General features: G+C 35.5%; 1 protein-coding gene across 2 annotated transcripts in view; it reads right to left on the bottom strand.

Moving 5' to 3' along the window:
- The window catches only part of BMPR2 (bone morphogenetic protein receptor type 2), a 205,605-nt gene that overhangs the window by 47,923 nt on the left and 139,246 nt on the right, over positions 1 to 18,436 (bottom strand). For both annotated transcript variants that reach the window (XM_004764180.3, XM_013062270.2), the window contains 2 exons: positions 3,689 to 3,799; positions 2,883 to 2,974 (listed from right to left, as the gene is read on the bottom strand). In XM_004764180.3, the coding sequence (XP_004764237.2) occupies positions 2,883 to 2,974; positions 3,689 to 3,799 (203 nt within the window). The remainder of the gene's footprint in view (positions 1 to 2,882; positions 2,975 to 3,688; positions 3,800 to 18,436) is intronic.

The following is an 18,436-nucleotide window of genomic DNA, read 5'->3' as shown; positions in this document are numbered from 1 at the left end:
AATGTAGACTATAGCTCTCTCTTGCTTATAGTTTAAATTACTTCAATGTCAAGAAACTAATAAACTCCATATCTCATATGGCTCAGGAAGGTCCTACCACACCCAGACCTCCCACAGATAACAACTATGAACTCTGAACAAAATTTCATTTTAATTTTTTAAAATTTATTTATTTATTAGAGAGAGAGAGAGAGAGAATGAAAGGGAACACGAGGGGAGAGAGGGGAAAGGGAATGGGACCAGCAGACTTCATGCTGAGCAGGGAGCCCAACATGGGGCTCAACCTCAGGACCCCAGGATTATGACCTGAGCAAAAGGCAGATGCTTAACCCACTGAGCCACCCAGGAGCCCCTGAACAAAATTTTAAAAAGAAATCTGAAAGTGCTAGAGAATGAACATAAAGGAAGTAGATTCTGGGAGTCAACACTTAGAAAGGAATGCCTAGGGTGAACTACTACCCATTTTTATATCTTAGTCTGAGAGCAGGCTGAAAGAACACTCTGCAGGGGAGCTAGAACTGTAATAGAAAATCCATAATCATTCTGGCCCTAGGAACCAGAGGACAGAATTAAGGGCAACCACAGATTCTGGAAAGTGAATCCCACAAAAGAGAGTGAGAGAGGGGGAAACCTAGCAAATACACGAGACCAATTTCAGCTAAAGATAAAATAATTGTGCTGAGATTTTGAGCTTTTACCTAAGAGATGAGTTTGCAGCATATCCAACCAAGTTAACTGCCTATTAAAACAAACAGAGGAAACAAACACACTTTAGAAAAACCTAACAGGGGGCACCTGAGTGGCTCAGTTGGTTAAGTGTCTGTTTTCGGCTCAGGTCATGATCCCAGGGTACTGAGATTGAGCCCCATGTCAGGTTTGCTGCTCAGCAGGGAAGTCTGCTTCTCTCCCTGTTCATGCTCTCCCTTTCACTCATTCTCTCTCTCTTTTTAAGATTTTATTTATTTATTAGAGAGATGGAGAGAGAACATAAGTAGGCAGAGCAGCAGGGAGAGGGAAAGGGAGAAGCAGGCTCTCCGCTGAGCAGAAACCCGGATGCAGAGCTCAGTCCCAGTATCCTGGGATCATGACTTGCGCAGAAGGCAGCCACTTAACCAACTGAGCCATCCAGGTGCCCCCCCCCCCACTTTCAAATAAATAAATAAAATCTTAAAGAAAGAAAGAAAGATGGGCGCCTGGGTGGCTCAGTGGGCTGGGCCGCTGCCTTCGGCTCAAGTCATGATCTCAGGGTCTTGGGATCGAGTCCCGCATCGGGCTCTCTGCTCGAAGGGAGCCTGCTTCCTCCTCTCCCTCTGCCTGCCTCTCTGTCTGCTTGTGATTTCTCTCTGTCAAACGGATAAATGAAATCTTAAAAAAAAAAATCTTTTTTTAAAAAAATTAAAAAAAAAAAAAGAAAGAAAGAAAGAAAGAAAGAACTGCCTAACAGAACATAGGGTATCCACAATATAACATTCTTAATATCCAGGACACAATAAAAAAAATAAAATCAGCAAAATGCAACCCATGTGCATCTTCATTTTTGGCTTCTGGATATTTCTTTCACTTTACTGAAACAGGTTAAGAATTTACTATCATTTATTTAAGGATTTTCATTATATTTCATTCACTATTTCTAGGTTAAAATTATAACAGACTGATAAAATGCCCTTTAGAAACATTGTATCAATATATAGTTAAATCAGCAATGTTTGGGAGTGTTTTACTCAGCCCAAGATAATATTCTATGGTTTTAATTAGTATTTTTTTAATTTAATAAACTCGACATTTTATTATACGTTTAAAAGTTACATTTAATTCCTTTGTGAATTGGCACTTCATGTTTTTTGTCCATTTTTTATGGATTGTTTCTACTATTGATTTATACCAGCTCTTGAACAATTTTTTTTCATGTGCTGAAATGCTTTTTTGGAATCTTTTAACTTTATGTATTGTACTTTTCTTCTAATCAGAGGTTTCCTAAAATGTTTTATATAATCAAATCTATCATATATATTATTTAATAGTCTCTAGTTTGGGGATCATAGTTTACTTATTCTAGTAATGATCATAAAAATAATCATCATGGTAAGACTTTAACATAGGCTCTGAGATATTACGAAATGAAAATTAAATCCAACATAATACATAACAGTTGCATGTACCTATAAAAATACATAATATATGCAAAGACAAGGAATATTCATTAGGCATATATTATGGATTGCTTGAAAGTATATTCTTTTCAGAACCTCATCTCTTTATTCCCATATCAATGCAGTCTCTACTCAAAGATCATCTCCTTCCTAAATATACTGTCTCCTTTCTAAATATACTCTCTTTACCAACTCTATTTCCATATTTTTATCTTCTTATCTGCTTTACTTTTCTCTATAACATTTACTACTATTACTAGAAATAATATACATTTATTTGTTTAACCTGTTTGTAGACTCTTTTCCCACTAGAATATAAACCACAAAGGGAGCCTGGGTGTCTCAGTCAGTTAAGTGGCTGGCTGACTCTTGATTTCTGCTCAGGTCATAATCTCAGGGTCCTGGGATGGAGCACCACGGTGCAAGGGCTCTGAGCTCAGCAGGAGTCTTCTAGAGATTCTATCTCTCCTCTCTCTCTGCACCGCCCCGCCCCGGCTCTCTTTCTCAAATAAATAAAACTTTAAAAAAAGAAAAAAGAATATAAGCCTCAAGGAGACTATCTGTACTGTTCCTATATCCTCAGTGCTTACAATAGGCTTTGGCACTAAGCTGATAGTTAATAAATGTTAGTGGAATAAATGGATGAATGATGTAGTAAGTGAGTAAAGTTACTGTCTCAGATGTATTACGACAGCAGAAAGAACAGCCCATAATATCTAAGAACAATCTTACCTCCAACAGTTTCAGATTATCCAGGTCAAGAGAGGGTTCTGATGCTGCTGCCTCCATCATGTTCATACTGTGAAGACCTTGCTTACGGTCTCCTATAAAAGTGGGAAAAAGAAGTTACCAAGATATGGTTCTCTTAAAATGAAGATCTTTATTATACTTTTTTATTACATTTAGTTAAAAAGAAGAGCTACAAAAGGGAAGGCAGCAAGATTTATGCCCAATGTCACCAAGAGTAAAACTATTTACTAAACTAAGAGTCCATCTATAAATGAAGAATGATGAATAATAATATTAAAGCTGAATTTTGGGAGATAATTCCAACAACAGACCTTGTTTAAAATATTGCAGAAACATTAAAGGTTTTATTAAAGTTATTCAAATGAATGAATGGGTACGGATTTCCTAAAAAGCTCATCAAACCTAAAGTTAAGTAGAACTGACTGGACAGTTGATGATACTAAAGAATTACTTATTTATTTATGTAGATGTGAAAAATGGTATTGTGGTTAGTCCTTATATTTCAGAGATAATACTAAAGTTTTTTACAGATAAATGATATATGTGATTCACTTCAAAATAACCCACTACCTCAGAAAGATGTGATAAGCAGGGCTATGGATAATATATCGATGTGATAATCATTGAAGCTGAGGTATTTTGGACATTTTTTTAACTTTTCACAAAAACTAGGAAAAATGTTTGTGAAGAGATAAGGATGGGAGCGCAGAGATTTTTAAAAAGGAGAAAACTGATTCCTATTAAATGGTGTATTTAATAAACAATAGGAAAAAAGGTAATATTTTTACCTGTCAGCATCCTGTATCCGAAGCATAAGGCAACTATCAAAACAGCTAATACAGAGACTGATGCCAAAGCAATGATTATTGTCTCATCTCGATTAAATGAATGAGGTGGACCTAAAATAAGACAAATTTAAAAACAGAGTCATCTTTTTTCAGTAGTTTGTTAAATACTGACAGAAAGCCTGTGTCAATATATAGTCAAATCAATGTTTTTGCATCAAAGGAAATTAAAGAAAAATTAATAATAAATCTGTGATAATTGCAAATTATATATTTTTAACCACACAAATGATCTTATACAGATTTACAACACTGAAACACCTGTTGGTTGTGCTTATTATTTGAATATCTATTATATCATGGAACAGCTCAGGCAGAATAATAGAATATTTAAGAGAACAGTCTTTGGAATCACATTTGGTTTTAAATCTTGATTCAACACCACTCTCTCAGTGGCATTTAGCAAGTTATTTGGCTTTTCTTTGGTACTTTTTGGATTTTAATAGACTTCAACATAATGATAATTGTACCTACTTCCAACATACAAAATTATAGGAAGAAAGCTGCATATAAAAGCTCATTTTACCATGAGATATCAAGTCACACACACTGGGCTGGCTACAATTAAAAAAATTATGATTTAAATTATCATTAAATGCAGTAGAAAACATTTTGGAAGTTCTTCAAAAATTTAAACATAGAATTACCATAAGACCTAGCAATTCCACTCCTAGGCATACCCCAAAGAATTGAAAACAAGTATTCAAACAAACACGTCTACAGGAATTTTCATGGTACCACTAATTATAATAACCCAAAGTGAAAAAAACATGAATGTTCATAAACTGATGAATGAATAAACAAAATGTACTATGGACTGAACTGTGATCCCTTAAAATTCGTATGTTGAAGCATTAACCCACAAGGTGATGATTTTTGGAGATGGGTCCCTTGGGATGAGGTTCAGATGAGGCCAGGGGGGTGGGGACTTTATGACAGGATTAGTGGCCTTATAGGAAGAGCCATCAGAGGGCTTGCTTTCTCTCTGTCTCTACCATGTGAGGAAACAGTGAAAAAGCAGCCATCTGCACACCAGGAAGAGAGTTCTCAATACAACCTAACCATGGTAGCACCCAAATCTTGGACTTCTAGCCTCCAGGATTGTGAGGAAATAGATTTCTGTTGTTTAAGCAACACGGTCAATTCTATTTTGTTGTGGCTGTGAGGGATAGCAGAATACAGTACCCCCAAAATAAGCATGACTATCTTGAGCTGGGTATTTTTAAGAACACCGAAGAAACTCTGAAAAATAAGAAGTTGCCCTTTTGTAAGAGACATTTACATTTATAAGGAAAATCTCCATTTGTAAGGTATCTCCCTCTCTGTCCTAAAGAGGAAAATGACTAAAACTCTAGCAACCTTCATCAATAGAGAAGGCATGGACTTAAATGTGCACAGCAAACATATACTCGTTTACTGTGCTTTTCCTAGTAACCTACCGTAACTGTCTTACCTTAACCTCCTTTCCACCCCCCTTCCTTTGGCTTAACTAGAGATAATATTTGGGGTGGCGACTTGGGCCATTTTAGGGAATTACTCAGTTTTCCTGGGCATGTCCCATGTATGCAGAAAGTGTATATGTTGTTAAACCTCTTTTTCTCCTGTTACACTGTCTTTTCATTATGGTGGTATAGGGGACATGACACCTTCAGCGAAGAACCTAGAAGGGTAGAAGAAAAATTATTTTTCTTCCCTTATGGCTGCTGGAGCAGACTGATACAGTGTAGTGTATTTGTTACAACTGATGAACCACTACTGATATACTAACTAAAGTCCATAGTTTACATTAGCTTTCACTCCTTGTGCTGTATAGTTCTATGGGTTTTAACAGATGCATAATGCCATGTATTCACCAATACAGTATCATACAGAGTAGTTCTGCTAACCTAAAGTGTCCTATGCTCCACCTATTCATTCTTCACCTCCAGCTCCCACAAGACTCTGGCAACCGATATTTTTACTGCGTCTATAGTTTTGCCTTTTCCAGAATGTCATATAGTTGAAATAATACACTATGTAGCTTTTTCAGACTACCTTCTTTCACTCAACAATATGCATATAAGTTTCCCCCATGTCTTTTCGTGGCTGAATAGTTCACTGCTTTTTATCAGCTAATGATATCCCATGGATGGCATGGATGTACCAGCATTTATCCACTCATCTACTGAAAGACACTTTGGTTTCTTCCAATTCTGGCAGCTATGAATGAAGTTGCTATAAACATTCGTATATAGATTTTTGTGTCGACATAAGTTTTATAGGGTGAAGTAATACATCATATGTTAAAATGTGAAAAAAGTTACTTCTAATTTTGTTTAGGGTGTAAAAAGATGCAAACAAATTTTATTTCCACCCTAATAATAAGCCAAGACACCTAACAAGACACCTAATAAGCCTACAAAATCATAGCTTTTTCTTTAAAGTTCATTAAGAGCTAAGGACACAAAGAAGCCAATATATTAAGATGCTAGTATGTGACAACCCCTTTCTAAGACAGAAGAGACCTAAAACTGCTTTTATCCTTGGTAATGCAGTTAGTGGAAGAGGACACCACCCACAGATGTGGGTAGAAGGGAACAGCTAAACATTTAACAAATTCTTAAGGCATAAGAGTACTGGATAGCAGATAGCTAAGAACACCTAGGGACTGTGAACACCAAAAGGGCTTGCAGATACCTACGAACTCTTTTCTACAGGCCTCTACCAAGTAGTCACAGTCGAAAACTGAGAGAACCCCATTATGTGTAGGTACAAAAGGCCTGCTAAAGCCTGAGAATAGGTCAAGAGAGCTAACGTAAACCTTGTGGGCATGCAGGCTTTCACTGATTACAACAGGGTCCACCTGTGGCTGGGTAAGGGCTATTAAAGTTGAGAAAGCTCTTTCCTGAAGTGCCAGAGTATAGGGCTTACCAAAGAGTGAAGGCAAAGGAGAGCTAAGAGAAATCCTATTAAGCACTGATATCAAATCCTACTGAGGTGAAGGTTCCTTCTGCCCTAAGAGCATTTGAAACCTATAATGAAATGAATCAAACTGAGGTAACAACAAAGCCCAGATAAAGCTCAGCTAACAGAGTTCATTTAGCCCCTCATTATAGTAGCTTGACAAAACAGGGTGTATGCTTTTCTCAACATAAATAATATTTATTTTACACTCTATTCTTCTTTTATCTGCAATGTTCATTATTCAACCAAAAGTCAAAAGATGTGAAGAAGCAAGAAAATATGGTTCAATGTCAAAAAAGGAAGTCCTCAACAGAAACAACCACTGATGATGAAAGTATCAGAGACTTAAAAAATAACTATGAAAAGTGTGTTAAAAATACAGTGGAGGGCTGCTTGGGTGGATCACTCAATTAAGCATCTACCTTTGGCTCAGGTCACAATCTCAGGGTCCTGGGACCAAGCCCCACATTACCAGGGTCCCTTCTTAGCGGGCACTCTGTTTCATCCTCTCCCTCTGTTCCTCCCCGCTCATGTGCTCGCTCTCTCTCTCTCTCTCTCAAATAAACAAAAATCTTTAAAAAAAAAAAATGGTAGTGGAAAAAGTGGACACATGAATGAACAGATGGAAAATGTCAGATAAGATAGAGAAATTAGAAAAAAGCCAAATGGAATTGTTAGAAATTAAATGCATGGTAGTGGACCTAAAGAATTCTTGTGATGTGATTATCAGCAGAAAAGATACCACTGACAAAAGAATCAACAAATTCGAATACACATCAACAGATTATCCAAATTATATCACAAAGAGGAAAGAGAGAGGAAAAAATAGAGAATCCAGTATCTATAAGACAGTATCAAATGGCCTAATACACATTAATTAGAAACACAGTAGGAGAGGCAGGAAATAGTATAGAAGATACACTCAAAGAGATAATGCACAAAATGTTTTCGAAACTGATGAAAGCCAACCAACCATAGATTTAAGATCAGTGAACCCCAAGCAGGGATAATGCAAAGAAAATCTTACTGATGTACATCCTAGTCAAAGTGTTTAAAATCAACGATAAAGTATTTTTCCAATCTAAAGATAATACTTTAAACAAGATTGGAATTACTAAATCCAACTTTGTGGTCTGGTTCTTTTCAATTAACACTGTCCTATATCATTAAGAATTCTTTAAGACCCCAATTTCTGTTGTTTATACTTCATTGCCTTTAAAAATAAGCTTGTGAACATCTTTCTGTGTGTTAACTGAGTAGGGCATATCTGTTTATTAAATTTTTGACTGCTTATCAATTACTAGAAAGTTGTGTTAAAATCTATTATAATTAAGACTTTATTTTTTTAGTTGTATCCATTTTTGGCTCATATATTTCAAAGCTATATTGCTAGCTGTATACAAATTTTCAATTGTCCTATCTTCCTGTTAAATGAATATCTGTCTTTAAAATGTGACCCTCCTTGTCTCTGGTAATGTTTTTCTTAAAGTCCATTTGATCTGATACTAATATAGCTAATATTTTTTCCATCAACTTATTGTTTATCTTTCTGTATCCTTATGTGTTAGATGTATCTCTTATAACTAAACAGTAGTAGGCTTATTAGTCGTTTAAAAATATTTTGTTGACATATAATTCATACAACATACAATTCATTAATTTAAAGTGTATAATTCAGGACGCTTGGGTGGCTCAGTTTGGGCAAGCGTGTAACTCAGTCTTGGCTCAGGTCGTGATCTCACCCCATGTCAGGCTCTGCGCTGGGTGTGGAGCCTGCTTAAGATTCTCTTGATTCTCCCTCTCTCTCTACCCCATCTTCCCCCTCTCCAAAAAAGGAAATAAATAATAAATAAAAATTTAAAGTATTTAATCAATGGTTTTTGAAATATTACATTATTGATTTTTAAAAATTGTGAGGAATATATAAGACATAAAATTTACCTTTTTAACCACTCCATAATTGTAAAAAGAATGGCATCAATAACATTTACAACACTGTGCAATCATTATCACTACCTGTTTTCAAAATATTTTTATCACTCCAATGAGAACTTGGTAACTATTAAAAAATAATTCCCTATTCTCCCCTTCTTCCAGCCCCCAGATCTCAAATCTACTTTCTGTCTCTATGAATTTGCCTGCTATTAATATATCATATCAGTGGAATTATGTAATATTTGTTCTTTTGTGTCTAGTTTATTTCCTTTAACATAGCATGTTTTCAAGATTCAGCCATGTTGTAACATATAGCCTATCTTTTCACTTTCTTGATATGTGTTTTAAGGCACAAAAACTTTTAATTTTGATGATATCCACATTGTTCATTTTTTCTTTTGTCGTTTGAATTTTGGTGTTATATGTAAGAATTCACTACTAAATCCAAGGTTATTAAGATATACCCCATGTTTTTTTCTAAAAGTTCTATGTTTCTAGCTTTTTATAGTTAGGTTACCAATCCATTTTGAGTTAATTTGTGTATATGGTGTTTATCTTCATGTTTTAAAATCAATCCAATTATCTTTGTCTTTTAACTGGATTGCTTAATCCATTTACATTTAAGATAATTAGTGACACCTTTGTGTTTATTTCTATGATCTTATTTTAGACAATTTGCTCTTGCCCATCTGTTTCCTGGGCAGCAGAAAGACACTGGAATATTTTTCCAACCCTCCAATTATTTGGTAGTGATGGATTATATTTTTAATTCCCTTTTCTAAACCCCATGAAAAATTATTATGAGCAAAAGTGTTGGCAAAGAGAACTTTCATATACTTTTGCTTGTAGTCCAAATTGGCACAACTTCTTTGGAAACAGTTTAACATTACTTACGAGAGCTGAAGATATATATACACAATGACTAAGCAATTCTACTCCTAGTTATATACGTTGGAAAATTTCATGTGAACTAGGACATATGTTCAAGAATGTTCATAACTGATTTATTCATAGTATACAAAAATTAGAAACAACCCAAATATTTATCAGCAAGAGAATGGAAAAGTAAGTTATGGTATAGCCACACAATAGAATACTACATAGCAATGGAAGTGACTTGCATTCATTATATTTTTAAAAAGAAAAAAAAAATTGCCAGAAGAATTATAGCTTTACTCAATAGCACAAATTTTAAAACACCATATTGTGTGAAGGATCAAGAGACCAGAGAGGACGCTATGATTTAACTGATATAAAGTTCAAAAAATGGAACTATTAAACTACATTAAACTTGGGGATATAATAGAAAACAGAGAAGCTATAAAGAAAAGTGAGGAAATGATTATCACTAAGGGTCAGAGTAATAGCTATCTTTATGAAGGAAATAGGAGTTGTGATTAAGAAGAGATACAACACAGGGGTCATCTGGGATGTTCTCTTTCTTGACATGGGTTTAATGATATTTTATGTTAAACTATGTTTTATATATGTTTTACCATAAAATACTATGCACAGAAAAAGACTAAAAGGAAATGCACTAACATGTTAAAGACTTTGAGCAATTTTTGTAAATATATTTTCTAAATTTTCTACAATTAATATGTACTATTTTTATTCTAGGCAGAAAAAACCAACAACTATCTTTTTTTGAAGATTTTATTTAATTATTTGAGAGAGACAGCGAGCACAAGCAGGGTGGGGGCAAGGATGAGGGAGCAGAAGGACAAGCAGATTCCTCGCTGAGCCCCAATATGTGGGTAAGTTCCAGGACCCTGAGGATCATGACCTGAGCCGAAGTCAGACTTAAATGACTGAGCCACCCAGGCATCACAACAACCATCACTTTATTTTATTTATTTTTTTTAAAAAGATTTTATTTATTTATTTGACAGACGGAGATCACAGAGAAGCAGGCAGAGAGAGAGAGAGAAGGAAGCAGGCTCCCTGCTGAGCAGAGAGCCCAATGCAGAGCTCGACAACCACCATCATTTTAAAAGAGCTTACCTCTTGCTCTCTAGGGGCTCACAATGTAGGACCAGTTTCTATGTATGAGTTGTCCTTTTTGTTAGTGGGATACAAAATGTTCCTGCTTTGTTACCATGGAAGAATTATCTAAATCACTATGTTGAACACCTGAAACTCATGGAATATTGTGTGTGAATGATACTCAAAAAAAAAAAAAAAAAAGAATTATCCTCCAACACATACTCACATACTTTTGGTGTCCCAGCTCCCCTTAAAGTCTGAGTTTAGAAATTCTAGTATCTGATAACATAAGATATACTAAAGAAACAAAAGTCCTCCTTAAACTCTATGCCAAACAAACTGCAGAATAAAATGATAGCTTTCAACTACTTTCCTTTGTCTACAAAATACAAACATGCCACAGGCATCTTATCAACTTCAGAGCAATTGTTATCTTTGACAATTTTATTGTCATCTTTGAATCGTACTTCATATTAAATGGCCAGAAGGTTTACCCAAAAGATAAGCTATTATTCTCTGCTTGCTCCTTATTCCAAAATATTAAAAGATAAGATTATTAAAACAGGTACATAGTAAATCAAATGCACAGGGCTATCTAAATCCTAGAGGTATCATCAACATAGGATAATCAAATGATTTCTCCAGAATGAACTACAGAAGTAAATAAGGAGAAGGAGATAAAACCACTTAAAAAATGCTCTTAAGCACACTTAAACAGTTTGGTATAATTGTGGGCTGTTGAAAAATCATAGATCAGCTTGATATGAAACCAAAAGGTCTGGGAAATTGTTTATTATCAGAAGCTTGGGGCTTATCATGAAGCCACCAAGAATACTGCAAACAACAGATTCCAAAAGGAATAAATGCTTTTGTAAATCAAGAACTACTTCTCATGTGTATGCCTATTCAAACAGCACCCTGTTCAGCATTATCTAAGTCAAAGGCTTTGTAAATGACATCTCCAGATTACAAAACAGTAACTGACATCCAAAATACACAATTTTCCCTACTGCAAAAGATTCATATTTTATTCAGTAGAATTAATGAGCATGGCACTACCTTTGAAATAAATAATGGAATCAAATTCTTTATGGATAGCACCCATAAAAAAACAGGGTCCAGCAATCTAAACAAAAAGCTATTTTATTCTACAATGGAATTCAATATATTTTGTAGTTATTATATCTATTCTACTACTAAAAGGAAACTTTAAATCACTAAAAAGATGAGAAAAGCTATACCCAGTCTTAAAAAGGGTAGTTGAACCATAAAAAAAAGTTGTAGACAGTGTGATTTAAATATGCTTCATAAGAACATACATAGAAGGCCTCCCAGGGGAATTCTATCAAACATTTTAAAGAAGAGTTAATACCTATTCTTCTCAAATTGTTCCAAAAAACAGAAGTGGTAGGAAAACTTCCAAACTCACTCTATCAGGCCAACATTACATGTTTCCAAAACCAGACAGAGACTACACTAATAAGATAAAATTACAGGGCAATATCCCTGATAAATGTGGATGCAAAAATTCTCAACAAAATACTAGGAAATCAAATTCAAAAGTACATTAAAAGAATCATTCGCCATGATCAACTGAGATTTATTCCTAGGCTACAAGGGTGGTTCAATATTTGCAAATCCATCAATGTGATATACCACATTAAAAGAAAGGGTAAGAACCATATGACCCTCTTAAAACAGATGCAGTAAAGCATCTGACAAAGGACAGCGTCCATTCTTTTTTTTTTTTTTTTTTTTTAAGATTTATTTTTTTGAGAGAGAGAAAGAGATAGAGAGCAGGGGGAGGAGCAGAGGAACACGGAGAGAAGCAGACTCCACCCTGAGCATGGAACCCTACACAGGGCTGGATCCCAGGATCCTGAGATCTGAAACCATGAGTAGGCTGTTTATCTGACTGAGGTACCCAGGAGCCCCCAGCAAGGGGTACCTGGCTGGCTCGGTCAGTTACGCATCCTACTCTTGATTTTGGCTCAGATCATGATCTCCAGGTTATGGGATTGAGCCTTGTATGGTGTGGGAGTCTGCTTGAGATTCTCTCCTTCTCCCCTACTGATATCCCTGCTTGCACTCTGTCTCTCTCAAATAAATAAATCTTAAAAACAAAAACAAAAACAACAAAGTAGAAATAGAGGGAACATATCTCAACATCAGAAAGGCCATATATGAAAGACCCAAAGACCCACAGTTAATATAATCTTCAATGGGAAAAACTGAGAGCTTTTCCTCTAGGGTTGGTTCAGAACAAGACTGGGATGTCCAATCTCACCATTGTTATTTAACACAGTACTAGAAGACCTAGCCTCAGCAATCAGACAACAAAAATAAATACAAGGCATCCAAACTGGCAAGCAAAAAGTCAAACTTTCACTATTTTCAGACAACATGATACTCTATAGAAAACCCCAAAGACTCCACCAAAAAACTGCTTGACCTGATACACGAACTCAGCACGAACCACCAATGATACACGAAGATGCAGGACACAAAATTAATGTATGGAAATCTGTGGCATTTCTATACACCAATAATGAAGCAATAGAAAGAGAAACCAAGGAATCAATTCCATTTATAATTACACCCAAGACTGTAAGATACCTATGAATAAACCTACCAAAAAGGTAAAAGACTTGTACTCTGAAAACTACAAAACACTTATGAAAGAAATTGAAGATGACACAACGGGCACCTGGGTGGCTCATCGGTTTAAGTGTCTGCCTTCAGCTCAGGTCATGATCCCAGAGTCCTGGGATCAAGTTCCAAATTGGGCTCCCTCCTTAGCGGGGATTCTGTCTGTCTCTCTCCCTCCCCACTGCTAATGCTTTCTCTCTCTCACACACATATGTAAATAAAGTCTTTTAAAAAAAAGAAAGAGGAAAAAAAAATGAAGATGACATAAAGAAATGAAAAAAAAAATCCTAAGCTCATGGATTGAAAGAATAAATATTATTAAAATGCCTATACTACTCAAAGCAATCTACACATTTAATGCAATCGCTATCAAAACACCACCAGCATTTTCAATAGAGCTAGACAAACAATCTCAAAATTTTACAGAATCACAAAAGACCCTGAATAGCCAAAGCAATCTTAAAAAAGAAAAGCAAAGCTAGAGTCATCACAATTCTGGACTTCAAGTTATACTACAAAGCTGTAGTGATCAAGATATATGGTACTGGGGCGCCTGGGTCGCTCAGTGGGTTAAAGCCTCTGCCTTCAGCTCAGGTCATGATCCCAGGGTCCTGGGATCAAGCCCTGCATCGGGCTCTCTGCTCAGCAGGGAGCCTGCTTCCTCCTTCTCTCTCTCTGCCTGCCTCTCAGCCTACTTGTAATCTCTGCCTGTCAAATAAATAAATAAAATCTTAAAAAAAAAGAAAAAAGATATATGGTACTGGCACAAAAACAAACACACAGATCAATGGAACAGAATAGAAAACCCAGAAACAGAACCACAATTATACAGTCAACTAATCTTTGACAAAGTAGGAAAGAATGTCCAATGGAAAAAAGACTGTCTCTTTAATAAATGGTGTTGGGAAAACTGGACAGCCATATGCAAAAGAATGAAACTGGACCACTATCTTATACCATATACAAAAATAAATTCAAGGGGCACCTGGGTGGCTCAGGGGCACCTGGGTGGGTTAAGCTGCTGCCTTCGGCTCAGGTCATGATCTCAGGGTCCTGGGATCGAGTCCCGCATCGGGCTCTCTGCTCAGTGGGGAGCCTGCTTCCCTCTCTCTCTCTCTGCCTGCCTCTCTGCGTACTTGTGATCTTTCTCTGTCAAATTAATAAAATAAATAAAAAATAAAATAAAATAAAAATAAAAAAATAATAATAAATTCAAAATGGATGGAAGACCTATATGTGAGAGAGGAAACCATCAAAATCCTAGAGGAAAACACAGGCAGCAATCTCTCTGATATCAGCCGGAGCAACATATTACAAGACAGGTCTGAGGCAAGGGAAACAAAAGCAAAAATGAACTAATGGGACTTCATCAAGATAACTTCACAGCAAAGGAAACAATCAACAAAACTAAAGGGCAACCTTTGGAATGGGAAAAGATATGTGCAAATGATACAGCTAATAAAGAGTTAGTATCCATAAGAATGTAAGTGCTGGTTTTATTTGGAATTAAAGGTAAGATAGCCTTGAATGATCTCTTCTCCTGTGCATGTCATATACAGATAATCCATGAGAAAAACTACTGTAACAGAAATGTGAGGTACTACATTCTACATTTTGCCTAACTGAAGACATCCTTAAGTAGGGAACTAGGGAAGAGTCAAATATGGATTACCAAAACCAATGGTGAGGAGTTGAAACTAAAAAGCTTTGAATAATCTTTAAAAGGGAACAAAGAAAAAGTCTCTGCCTTCCACCTGATTCAACTGTTCAGCTGTGGAGGAAGAAACGTGTACCAGGAAAATCTCTTTGATTTGCAGATGCAACAGCTGGACTGATCTCTGAAATATGTGGATTAAATAACGCCCTAATCAACTCATGTACATATAGAGGTTCTTTAACAAATGTAGTTTTCTTCCTAATGAATATTTTTTTTCCTACTGAACATTCTAGATATATATAAACAACATACTCAAAACTAAGCTCATTGTCTTCATCCATCCTCCAAAAGGGACGATTTCCCTCGACCATTAGCATCACTGAAAAAATATTAGTAAAGAGGCAAAATTGCTGGAAAAGAGGCCAGTGACTATCTGGAATCAAATACGTTTTTTTCCCCAAAGATTTTATTTATTTATTTGACAGACAGAGATCACAAGTAGGCAGAGAAACAGGCAGAGAGAGAGAGAGAGGAAGAAGCAGGCTCCCTGCTGAGCAGAGAGCTCTATGCGGGGCTTGATCTCAGGACCCTGGGATCATGACCTGAGCCGAAAGCTGAGGCTTTAACCCACTGAGCCACCCAGGCACCCCAATTAAATACGTTTTTAAACTTGTAATATTTTGTATAAAATGCTCTGAAAAATACACATTTTTCTGCCTTCTTAAAGTAGATATATTAAACCACATTTCTTTTTGCATGACTAGGTATAATTTTGAATATCAATTAGCCTATAGTGATAACTCTTAGAATGTATTAGGGACTCTCAGACCATTGGGTTTTTCTAAAATTTGCATCTTATTTCCAATTTTTCCATCTTATCCTCTGCCTGCTCTTTTTGATGTTGTTATGTACTTGATCTACTATTTTTTTAATAACCTGGGCTAACTTGTTATAAAAGAATATAAGAAAACAGACTAAAAAGTCTAAGATTTTTCTTAAAAATTATACTAGAAATTTTATATTTAATATAAAAATTCTGTAGCATCTATATGGGCTGCTTTATAGTGAAGAATCTTACTTCATTGTTATAGCCTTGGTACCGTAATAGTCCATGAAATCAGATGTTATTAGAATTCCAATGAAATTCCAACTCCCAGTCTTCCTTTCCAACATTTGGTGTGGGAAACTGCAAAGGATGTCAAAACAAAACAATTCTGCACTTCCAGAGTAGAGTTACTGACTGGTGCTTTGCAGTAGGCAATCAAGGCCTGTTTTGTTATTTTTTTGAAGACACCAACCTGTGTGCTATCCATACCAAAGTGTAACAATTATGCCAAAGTAGTATGCCACAGGTATGGAGAATGCGCGAGCCTGGGTGGCTCAGTCGGTTAAGCAGCTGCCTTCGGCTCAAGTCATGATCCCAGGGTCCTGGGATGGAGCCCCACATCGGGCCCTCTGCTCAGTGGAGAGCCTGCTTCTCCTTCTCCCTCTGCCTGCTGCTCTGCCTACTTGTGCTCTGTCAAATAAATAAATAAAATCTTAAAAAAAAAAAAAGAATCTACTATGAGAGGAAACATTTCATCTTCAAAAACAATAACAAAAATCCACTTTTTTTTCCTTCCTTCCTGTCATTTGTAGTTCTAATGTTAGACATCTTTCCACAAAGGGTCAAAAGGTATCTGCACAAGTACATAATTAAGAGTAGAAAAATAGGGAACAGAAACCAGTACTGTAGTTTTTCCATTTTTATTTATATGTGAATTTTTAATATAAGTGAGGGGACAGAAAGCATTAAGATAAGTCAAATAGTTTCATTGACCAAGTTTCAGCAGTTTAATTTTATAACAGTTATAAATAAACCTGCAAATGTTTCTGGATGGTGCCAGCATTTGGATTTTGAAAGAACAAGTAAATTTCTTATTGGCAAGAACTAAGTGGTGTTTGTAGCATTTTTATCATACAGTAGAGTCCATCCATTCACTATATTTTTCTGAGTTGTCCTCTATGCAAGTACATGTTTTTAATGTTGTTTTCCTGTAAGTTTGTTATTAAAATGAATTAAACTAGTTTTTGAAAAGTGGTTATACTAGGTAACTATTAAGGTCTTTCTAATTCCAAAATTCTGTATGAGGCTTCTAAAGTTCTTTTTTTTGTATTCTCTTTGCTCTTAATCTTAAATTTACCACAAAAAAAAAATTAACATCACTTTTACATAAAAATATTTATTAACCCCAAATCTGAGACAGAAATTATTAATTTATATAACAATGATGATGACAAACGCGTTAAAACAGATTTTTAAAACATGTTAAAAACCACATTAATGGTTAAATATTTCAAGTAAAAATCTTCTCAGGATACATTATATAGTCTAAAACTATGAGATCCCTGGAAAACTGCCAGGAAAAATATTTTAATATGTTTATTCACATATGTGTGCAATAAAAGAGGCTTTTGACCATAAAACTCCTTTTGTTTTTTGTTTCTTTATAAAATCTTTTTCTTTTAAACATATATGCTACATATACAGTATATGCCATACCTGAAATTGTCTTGTTCCCCTAGCTCTAATAAATTAAACCCTTGTCTTCCTCCTTATTAGCTTTTTCAATTAAATACTCAGCCAAATGTAAACACAGCTATGTATGTCTGTGTGCAGTGACTGGGTTTATGCAAGCAAGTGCTTCCTGAATGCAGAACAGACAGGGAACCGCTGTCTGCTTCACTGGAGCCTGGGATGTTTCTGTTTACAAATCCTGGAGCCGGGCAGGGGCCACTACTGGAGGCGTGCTGTCTGCTTCCTTGCTACACTCAGCCTTTGTCTGGGTCTGTGTCAAAGAAAGAATAACATTGTTGCATGTGCAGCAGCAACAAAGGAAATCTTAAATATAACACACTGGTGGTTTGTTGGCTCCTTAATCTTTTACAACTGTGCGTGGAAAGGCAAATTAGGGATTAGGTTTAAAAACATTTTTTAAAAAGCAATGTACTTATTCATAAAAGCAGAGAAAAACTTTTAAAATCAAAACAATTGATGTGATCAAAGTTAAATGAATTCCTTAGCAAAACAATTCAGATTCCTAAGTATCTTTTCTGTAGTGATGATATACTGTGCAGATCAATGTTTTAAACAAATATTTTTACAAAGAATAAACAATGTTGATTTAAATAATATGTTTGGAATGGTAACTATATAGTAATCATAATCAGATTAATGTTAATGTTTAATGTCTAAAAAGCAAATGGAGAGGAGGCAGATTTCTTGTTTTTTTCTAAGTTGGCATGTGATACTGAATATTTAGGACTACTTTAAATTTAACTTGCCACATTAATTACTGTGAATAGACCTTGCTTGTAAGAAACACAATAAATAACAACAATAAATAAAACAGTTCATGCTCTACTGAGTCCAGGCATTTTATGGCAGAATTATAAAAGCAACAGTGGAAAACTAAGGAAAAGAAGAGAAAGAAAAACAATCTAAGTTAAACCAAAAATAGGTTGGAGGAGGGAGGACTGAC

Source organism: Mustela putorius, unplaced genomic scaffold (assembly GCF_011764305.1).
Source record: "Mustela putorius furo isolate JIRA1106 unplaced genomic scaffold, ASM1176430v1.1 tig00000275_pilon_pilon_pilon, whole genome shotgun sequence".
NCBI classification, from domain to species: domain Eukaryota; kingdom Metazoa; phylum Chordata; class Mammalia; order Carnivora; family Mustelidae; genus Mustela; species Mustela putorius.
Note: the sequence above shows the minus strand (reverse complement) of the source record. Positions and strands in the feature narration are given on the sequence as shown.